The sequence below is a fragment of the Mirounga angustirostris genome, unplaced genomic scaffold (assembly GCF_029215605.1).
Source record: "Mirounga angustirostris isolate CCGP_5_RB_7025 unplaced genomic scaffold, mMirAng1.0.hap1 SCAF_11, whole genome shotgun sequence".
Lineage (NCBI taxonomy): Eukaryota > Metazoa > Chordata > Mammalia > Carnivora > Phocidae > Mirounga > Mirounga angustirostris.
The window spans coordinates 103,185,212-103,195,719 of NW_026991719.1; the positions used below are offsets into that span (position 1 = coordinate 103,185,212).

General features: G+C 36.3%; 1 protein-coding gene across 1 annotated transcript; it reads left to right on the forward strand.

Moving 5' to 3' along the window:
- Positions 1-280: 280 nt before the first annotated feature.
- LOC123846662 (dynein light chain 1, cytoplasmic-like) lies at positions 281-9,148 on the forward strand. The gene is made up of 2 exons (XM_064573619.1): positions 281-347; positions 8,823-9,148. The coding sequence occupies exons 1-2, from the start codon at positions 281-283 to the stop codon at positions 9,146-9,148; spliced, it is 393 nt and encodes a 130-aa protein (XP_064429689.1).
- Positions 9,149-10,508: the final 1,360 nt, after the last annotated feature.

The window sequence follows — 10,508 nt, forward strand, 5'->3', positions numbered from 1 at the left end:
TGTGAGAAGATATTTGCAAATGACATATCAGATACAGGGCTAGTATCCAAGATCTATAAAAAACTTATCAAACTCAACACCCAAAGAACAAAGAATCCAGTCAAGAGATGGGCAGAAGACATGAACAGAAATTTCTGCAAAGAAGACATCCAAATGGCTAACAGACACATGAAAAAGTGCTCAACATCCCTTGGCATCAGGGAAGTCTAAATCAAAACCACAGTGAGATACCACCTCACACCAGTCAGAATGGCTAAAATTAACAAGTCAGGAAACGACAATGTTGGCAAGGATGCAGAGAAAGGGGAACCCTCCTACACTGTTGGTGGGAAGGCCAGCTGGTGCAGGTACTCTGAAAAACAGTACGGAGTTTCCTCAAAAAGTTGAAAATAGAGCTACCCTATGACCCAGCATTGCACTACTGGGTATCTACCACAAAGATACAAATGTAGTGATCCAAAGGGGCATCTGCACCCCAATGTTTATAGCAGCAATGTCCACAATAGCAAAACTATGGAAAGAGCCTAGATGTCCATCAACAGATGAATGGATAAAGAAGATGTGGTGTATATATACAATGGAATATTATGCAGCCATCAAAAATGAAATCTTGCCATTTGCAATGATGTGGATGGATCTAGAGGGTATTATGCTAAGCAAAATAAGTCAATCAGAGAAAGGTAAGTATCATATGATCTCACTGATATGAGTAATTTGAGAAAGAAGACAGAGGACCATAGGGGAAGGGAGGGAAAAATGAAACAAGAGGAAACCAGAGATGGAGACAAACCATAAGACTCTTAATCTCAGGAAACAAGCTGAGGGTTCCTGGAGGGTAGGGGGTGGGAGGGATGGGGTGGCTGGGTGATGGACATTGGGGAGGGAATATACTATGATGAATGCTGTGTAAGACTGATGAATCACAGACCTGTACCCCTGAAACAAATAATACATTTTATGTTAATAAAAAATAATAAAAACCCTATATTTAATTTTACCTCATATAAGATTGTTTTTGACTATGTTTACAGACTTTAAATCTCTTGAGAATAGGAGGCCATGAATCATTCTTTTCTATATTATGTAGAACAGTGTCTTATACAAACTGTCATTAAATATACATTTGTTGATTAAGTGAGTAAATGTCAATAAATTTAACTTTGAGGAGAGCTCTATTTACTCCCCTGGAGAAAGACATACACTTAAATTCTGGATTTTTGTAATAATAAAACCCTGAATTTAATCAGAACCTGTTGTTCTCTTTCTTTAAGTTGTACTCCTTTCTTTCTTTAATTTGTTAATCCTTACAACCCCAAGTCTTTATTCCAGAGAAAGGAGTATTTTTCCCCAAATATTCTATAATCTATCATTTCAATTATACTTTGCACTAAATAGCACCAAAGTCTTCTTGTCTGAGTTATATGACTATTTTTTTAAATATGACTGGTTTCTGTCCTTACACCATCATATTAACACAGACATGGGACATATAGGAAATATAGGCTGGAGAGTGCCTAGGTGGCTCAGTTGGTTAAGCGTCTGCCTTGGGCTTGGGTCATGATCCCATCATCCTGGGATCAGGCCCTGCATTGGGCTTCCTGCTCAGCAGAAAGCCTGCTTCTCCCTTTCCCTCTGCCCCCCCATGCTTGCTATCTCTCTCTCTAGTTCTCTCTCTCAAAAAAAAATAAATAAAATCTTTAAAAATTTAAAAAAAAAAAGAAGAGTTAAAATGTATAAAAGTAATAAATAAAATAAAAATTTGACCCATAATAATTAAAAATAATAACATTCTTTTCATCTCTTTCTCCTCCCCCATCCGCATTTTGGAGCTCAGAATGATGCATAATTAAAATGTAATATCAAAAGAGAAAAATAATATCATTATATACAAGTTCAAATATTCAAATAAAGCCCCAATGAACACCATATTCTTTATTTTCTCAAAAGTGCTAACAACAAGAACAGTAATAATAAAAGAAACCCACAAAGATGAACCCAAGGCAGTGCTGACAATAATGAAAAGAAAACACAATATTGAGGCAATGGTATTAGTGACCTTAGGTATTTATGACTTTGGAAGTGAAGAGAAATGATCAATGCAAAATTCCTAAAGCAATAGGATTTAAGGCCAAAGTTTTCCTCAGTCATTGTTCTCTTTCTTTAACAGTGCCATCAAATGAACTCAATTATGAACATAAAATGTAATAAACTAGTCATTCTTCAATTCAACTTCAAAAAGAATCCAATCAAAAATTAACTCTGAAATGTAAATGTAAAATTTTGAATACACACATACCTCTTCCAACAGACACCAGTAAAAATGAGATGGCACATTTTCTACAGTTATCAGACATTGAACTGATATAAAACCAGAAGAGCATATTCTTGGAGAGATATCTAATGAAACTTGTGCTTGATTCACTTTGATTCTCTGCTCCTCAAATACGCTTCACAGGGAATTATTGCAGAGTCACATGTGTGATAAGCTCATTTTCTCTTATAACTTTGTCTAAAACCCACAAGCCACCAAAGTACACCACAATTCCAAAACTCCAAGATCCTAAGATTAAAATAAAAAAAAAAAACTAACCAAGCCAAAACAATAACAACAACAACAACAACAACAACACATACACACACACACACACACACACAAACACTCTGTAAGATTCCTTCATGAAGAAAGAAGCACATTTCTCAAGATGAAAAAATTTTCCTATTCAATATACAAACACTGGTCCCAAAGTGCCAACATGCTGAAATCCTGGGAAAGAGGCCCAGGCAGCAAAATAAAATCCCTCATCTCCTTGTGGGTTACAGAACATAAATAACACCAACACAGAGCTAATAAGTGGACTCATTTACCCTTTGCTGTGGCTTTCAGGAAACCTTTCATCAAATTTATTGCCAGAGCTGCTGCACATTATTGTGTTCTTTATTAGGCATTCTTCTCCCTGAAGATTAATTCATGACTTTATGAAGCTGCGTGTTCCAGAGTAATAGATGATTGCAAGTAAGTTAAGAGGTGTCACATTCACATCACTATAGACACATGGAATTGTGTCAAATATCTAATGACATTCTTAACAGTATATTGGCTTAAACTCGACGTGACCATGTCTTAAACTCTCTTTTTGGACCAGTGTCAAAGAATGTTTAGGGGACATTCAGATTTGAGGGAGATAGATAATGCAGAATAAAAACAGTTGTGGTATATTCCCTCAGCTGCATCTATAAGATGACAATAGAACTTTTAGGAAAGTGAAATATTCTGTCAAATCACAGGGTTTTATTTCTCACCTCCCTGATATCATCTGTGCCAAAAAACTAGATTGAACTGATAAAAATGAACCAGATGTTTTATATATGTAACTTCTATGGAGATGAATTAGCACTGGTTTAACTCGTACATCTGAAGCCAGCTTTGAGTTTACAATAGCATGCTGTCATAAATGAAACTGATTTTTTTTCTACACAATTTCAAATCGAATCCATCCATTCATTCAACAGCTCTTGAGTGCCTACTATGTGTTAGGTACTCTTCCAAGTACTAGGGAAACATATTTTTATTGCAAAAAAGGCTAAGTTGAGTTGATGGTTTAAGTTTTATGTAATGAACAAATTGAAGGTTGATTAAGTTGTCCATTTAAATATTATTTAGCTATCTGCAAACAGAGCTGAATCTAAATCACAAAGCACAATGCTGGGCATTTAATAAATTTCAATTAGCATATTTAACGTAGACTTTTGATAATGTTGCTTGGTCAAATTTACTGGAAATTCTAATTGCTTCTTTTTCTGTTTTGAAAAATGCTTTGTATATCTTGAGCTCAATGTCAAAATAGTGTTTACATAGTTTTACTAAAATTAGTATCTATAGGGCATGCCTTTCATCTTTAGTGCAAATGACATCAAATTAAAGGGGTTATTTAACAAAAACAACACATCTAAAAGCATTTACTATGTGACAGACACTGTTGTAAGAGAGAAGAACATCTACGTTTTAGTTTGGTAACTTTGCACTATGAATCTTAGAAATCTGAATTACCTACAGTAATGAGTTCTTGACAGTTTATTCCAGGTGCCCTATACTTAAAAGGCACTTATTTGGAATTAAAACAGAAATCTTACTTTTAACTGTTCTCCTAAAAGACATTCTTGTACAGTTATTATTTGTGTAGGGCATAGAGATTTACACATTAGCTTTTCTAACTAAATGGATGCAGTGATCCCTCTAATTCTAAAATTCAATGATTCGTTCACTCACAGTTAGAAAAATATCACCTGCTGGTGAAAATTATGGCCATACAGATAATATGGGATAAGAAGTAAAATTAAAGGGTCTAAAAATTGTGCCATAACTAGTCTGAAATAAAAATCTTCATTATTTTCCTTGATTCAGCTTCACCAGAGATAGTAAGCAATACAAACAGGTTGCTTGTGTTTTTCTTCTTAGAATTATTATTTTAAAAATTTTCTTCTGCAAGTCATTTTCCCCCACAAAACATGTTCATTATTTCTAGAACAGTTTATTCACTGGCCACCAGGAAATAAATAATAAAGTGGAGTCTTAAAAATAATACAACTGTGTAGAACCATGCTATTTCTATATGGAAATACACTGGAACAATATTTGAAATAATTCTACCCTTTTAATCCCTGCTTCCAGATTTATTTACAAATTTCCTTCATACCGTTCTCATCTAAGTGTGGAACATTTTTCTAGGCTAAAACCTCTTAATTAGTTCTTATAAGCTTTTCTTGGACAGGCTTACTAGCAAAAGTTGTTTGTTAGGCTAGGATCATTAGTAATAGGATCAATTTTAGCCTTATATTAGTTTTATTATTTGGTATTTTCAGCTATTTATGGATTTGGCAAAACTTTTTTAAAAACCTTGCACATTTCAGAGCCAACTACATAATTGCATATTCCTTCCCAAGTCTATAATAGCATAGCAAAAATCAAAAACAAGCAAACAAACAAACAAAGCCTAAAAAATCCTGGAAAATGGGGCACATTTTTATAAAGGCCTACAAGTTATTCTTGTTGATAAAAATACCATTCACGTATAACAATTTAGTGGTGGGAAATGTGTGAAGCAGCAACAAGATTTTACAGATTCGTATGCAGAAGTGGAGAACATAGAAATCAGTTGTTATACTAACTCTTAATTATTATGACAAATGATTCAACTAAATCATGTCCACTCAATTGAAATAGCCGTTTGATAATAATGCATCACTTTTATCCTTCAAAAGGAGCAGGAAGACAAATGCTACTTGTTTTTTGGAATGGCAAAGTAAGGAACTCAGCAAAAAAACAATGATAAAACTAGACAAATTCATCAAAAACTAACATTTCAGGACTCTGGATTGACCAAAGCCATACAAAAAAATTGAAAAAAGTTTGTTCAAGAAAAACAACTAAACCTTAATAAGACAATAGGAGTACATGGCAGTTTAATCTGGGGCTACTCCAATCCCCAAGCCCCAGCTCCACGTATGATAGCTCTATGAGTGCAAGGTAGGCCATGAGGACTTAACAGTCTCATGGTGTAAGGCATCTGTCTTGATTTAGAGAAAAGACAATAAAAACTCAATCTCAGAGGTATTGTCAAAGCCAATAGTGATGTTGCTAAAAAACAATCAGGGAAGGTGTTCATCCCTATCTGAACAGGAAGCCTTGTACACCCAGAAAAGATTGACTTTATAAGAACTGACTTGTAACTGACTGAAATTAGAATGTGTAGCCCATCTACACACAGATGGATTGGCAAAGAGTGAAAATCTTATTCACTTAAGGAGTCTAAGCATAAATTTTAATCAATCACTGATTTACCACTAATTTATGATGACTCAGAGGTAACTCTTATGAAACAGTATTAAAAATAAAATAAAAACAATGAAATAATTTTTAAAAATAGAACAAAGACATCAATGGCCACACAGTACATGGGATACAGGGGATACAGACTCTACAGAATTAGTCTAGGCAAGATACTAGACAAATAGACCAAACAAAAGATAGTAACAACAAGCACCAACAACAAATCCATAGAGGAGATCCAAATCCATAGGCACTGAGTTAATTTCTCTAAAATGATCAGTTTTCAACAAAATTTATAAGACATGCAAAGAAGTAGGAAAATATAACCCATACACAAAGAAAAAAATTCAAGAGAAGCTATCTCTATAATAGTGTCCAGATGTTGGACTTAGTAGAAAAATACTTCAAGGCATCTATTATTAATGTGTTTAGAGACATAAAGAAAACCATTCCTTACAATTAAAGGAGCATGTGTTGGCAATGACTCAATAAAGAATATCAATACAGAGACAAAATATATTTTAAAAAACATCAAATGGAAATGTTATAGTTGAATATTACAATAACTGAAATGAGAAATTTACAAGAAGGGCTCAATAGCAGATTTGAGCTGACAGTGAAAATAATCATTGGGCTTAAAGATAAATCAATAAAGATTATCCAATCTGAAGGATAAAGAGAGGAGAGAGATGAACAGAGCCTCAGAGACTGGCACAAAAACAGACACATAGATCAATGGAACAGAATAGAGAGCCCAGAAATGCACCTTCAACTTTATGGTCAACTAATCTTCGACAAAGCAGGAAAACAATGTCCAATGGGAAAAAGACAGTCTCTTCAACAAATGGTTTGGGGAAAATTGGACAGCCACATGAAGAAGAATGAAACTGGACCATTTCCTTACACCACACACAAAAATAGACTCAAAATGGGTGAAAGACCTCAGTGTGAGACAGGAATCCATCAAAATCCTAGAGGAGAACACAGAGAGCAACCTCTTCAACCTCAGCTGCAGCAACTTCTTCTTAGAAACATCACCAAAGGCAGGGGCAGCAAGGGCAAAAATGAACTATTGGGACTTCATCAAGATAAAAAGCTTTTGCACATCAAAGGAAACAGTCAACAAAACCAAAAGACAACCAAGAGAATGGGAGAAGGTATTTGCAAATGACATATCAGATACAGGGCTAGTATCCAAGATCTATAAAAAAAAAAAAACTTATCAAACTCAACACCCAAAAAACAAAGAATCCAATCAAGAAATGGGCAGAAGACATGAACAGACATTTCTGCAAAGAAGACATCCAAATGGCCAACAGACACATGAAAAAGTGTTCAACATCCCTCGGCACCAGGGAAATACAAATCAAAACCACAATGAGATACTACCTCACACCAGTCAGAATGGCTAACATTAACAAGTTAGGAAATGACAGATGTTGGCAAGGATGCAGAGAAAGGGGAACCCTCCTACAATGTTGGTGGGAAGGCAAGCTGGTGCAGCCACTCTGGAAAACAGTATGGAGGATCCTCAAAAAGTTGAAAATAGAGCTACTGTATGACCCAGCAATTGCACTACTGGGTATCTACCACAAAGATACAAATGTAGTGATCCAAAGGGGCATCTGCACCCCAATGTTTATAGCAGCAATGTTTACAATAGCCGAACTATGGAAAGAGCCTAGATGTCCATCAACAAATGAATGGATAAAGAAGATGCGGTGTATATATACAATGGAATATTATGCAGCCATCAAAAATGAAATCTTGCCATTTGCAATGATGTGGATGGAACTAGAGGGTATAAAGCTAAGCAAAATAAGTCAATCAGAGAAAGGCATGGATCATATGATCTCATTGATATGAGGAATTTGAGAACCAAGACAGGATCATAGGGGAAGGGAAGGAAAAGTGAAACAAGACGAAACTGGAGAGGGAGACAAACGATGAGGCTCTTAATCTCAGGAAACAAACCGAGGGTTGCTGGAGGGGAGGGGGTGGAAGGGATTGGGGTGGCTGGGTGATGGACTTTGGAGAAGGTAGGTACTATGGTGAGTGCTGCGAATTGTGTAAGACTGATGAATCACAGACCTGTACCCCTGAAAAAAAATACATTATATGTTAATTTAAAAAAATTAATAACAAAGAGTCAGAGGCTTAACTGACTGAGGCACCAAGGCGTTCCTGGAGATATGGCTTTCAGAAAATAACTGAGGTTAAGTGAGGTGAGAGTAAGATGCTAATCCAGTAGGATTGATAGCCCTAAAAGAAGAAAGGGGAGATCTCTCTCCACATGCACTCACTAAGGAAAGACTATGTGAGCACAAAAGAAGTGGCTCTCTGCAAGCCAGGAAGAGAGATTTCACCAGAACCCAAATATGCAGGCATCCTGATATCAGACTTTCATCCTCCAGAACCATGAGCAAATAAATTTCTGTTGTTTAAGTCACGCATTTCATGGTATTTTGTTATGACAGTCTGAGTCAACTAAGACATGAACCCTATAGTAACCATTAAGAAAGTAACTTAAAAAAAAAAAAGTAAAAACAAACAAACAGAAAATTAAATTGGAATTAATGTGGCACAGCAAAAAAAAAAAATATCTTGCAACAAAATAGAAGTCAGTGAAAGAAATATAGGAACAAAAATGTGAAACATGTAGAAAACAAATAGTAAAATACAGACATAAATTCTCAACAAAATACTATGAAGCTGAATACATAAAGCTTTTAAAAAAATCATTACAGGGGCACCTAGGTGGCTCAGTCATTAAGCGTCTGCCTTCGGCTCAGGTCATGATCCCAGGGTCCTGGGATCGAGCCCCACATCAGGCTCCCTGCTCAGTGGGAAGCCTGCTTCTCCCTCTCCTACTCCCCCTGCTTGTGTTCCCTCTCTCGCTGTGTCTGTCTCTGTCAAATAAATAAATAAAATCTTTAAAAAAAAAATCATTACAGACATGCACCAGGGCTTTGGTTAGTAGCTCCTGCTGTCTCAGCCAGCCCCTCCCCCAGGAGACTATTGCAGTTGGCCATCCCCTACTCCTCCATAACCCTGTACAACCAAAAGGCCATGATCAAAAATGCCAGTTTGTCAGAGGAGATGCAACAGGACTCTGTGGAGTGTGCTACTCAGACACTGGAGAAATATAACATAGAGAAAAACCTTGCCACCCACATTAAGAAAGAGTTCAACAGGGAGTACAACCCCGCCTGGTACTGCATTGTGGGGAGGAACTTTGGTGTTAATGTGACGCATGAAACCAAACAGTTCATCTACTTCTACCTGGGCCAAGTGACCATTCTTCGATTCAAATCTGGTTAAAAGCATGGACTATGTCACACACCCAGTGATCATCCAAAAACAAGGACTGCAGACTAAATTTTAAATAGCAGATGCTAAAATGTTCAGCCTTGCCCAAGGGACCACCTTGATCTTTGAGCCTTTATTGTGCTGTTTTGTACAGGGCATACTCTGTACAAATTTTTTTGTGGTTATAAAACAATTAGCAAAACAGCTTACATTTGTATTTATTTTCTATTCTATACTTCTGCCCCATGTTTTTTCTCTTCAAAATCCATTCCTTTTCAGGGGCACCTGGGTGGCTCAGTTGGTTAAGCTACTGCCTTTAGCTCAGGTCATAATCCCAGAGTCCCAGGATTCAGTCCCACATCAGGCTCCCAGCTCAGTGGGGAGTCTGCTTCTCCCTCTGACCCTCTCCCCTCTCATGCTGTCTCTCACTCTCTCTCTCTCTCAAATAAATAAATAGATCTTTAAAAAAAAAATCCATTCCTTTAAAAAATAAATGTCAGAGAGGCGCCTGGGTGGCTCAGTCATTAAGCATCTGCCTTCGGCTCAGGTCATGGTCCCAGGGTCCTGGGATCGAGCCCCCATCGGGCTCCCTGCTTGGCAGGAAGCCTGCTTCTCCCTCTCCCACTCCCCCTACTTGTGTTCCCTCTCTCGCTGTGTCTTTCTGTCAAATAAATAAATAAAATCTTTAAAAAACAAAAATGAAAAAATGTCAGAGAAGTGAAAATTAAATAAATAAAAAAATAAAAAAGCATTATATACAATGACCAGTTATCCTTGGAATGTGAGGTTGTTTTAACCTCAAAATATCAATTAATATAATACATTTTATTAATAGAGAAAAGAACAAAACCACATGATTACCTCAATAGGGAGGAAAAATTTTGACAAAATCTAACAATAATAAATAATAAAAACACTTAACTATTAAAGGAAGGGGATGTCATCAACACCATAGAAAACATCTATTAAAAACTTAAAATCAACATCATGCTTAATGATAAAAAGACTGCATGATGCCTGAGATTGGGAACAAAACAAAGATGTCTGCTTTGGCTAATTCTTTTTTCTTAATATTTTATTTAAATTCAATCAATTATTATTTTTATAATGTTCAATTAGCCAACATATAGTACATCATTAGTTTTAGATATAGTGTTCAACAATTCATTAGTTGCTTATAACACCCAGTGCTCATCCCATCATGTGCCCTCCTTAATGCCCATCACCTGGTTACCTTATCCCCCACCCACCTCTGTTCTGTAACCCTCAGTTTGTTTCTCAGAGTCCACAGTCTTTCATGGTTTTTTCTCCCTCTCTGATTTCTTCCCATTCAGTTTTCCCTCCCTTTCCCTGTGGTCCTCCACACTATTCC

Excerpts from the sequence above, each read along its gene's own strand:
- LOC123846662 (XM_064573619.1), top strand. The coding sequence starts at position 281 with ATGTTGGCAAGGATGCAGAGAAAGGGGAACCCTCCTACACTGTTGGTG. Across the intron at positions 348-8,822 it reads GGGAAGGCCAGCTGGTGCAG|CCAGCCCCTCCCCCAGGAGA; the intron begins GTACTCTGAAAA and ends CTGCTGTCTCAG.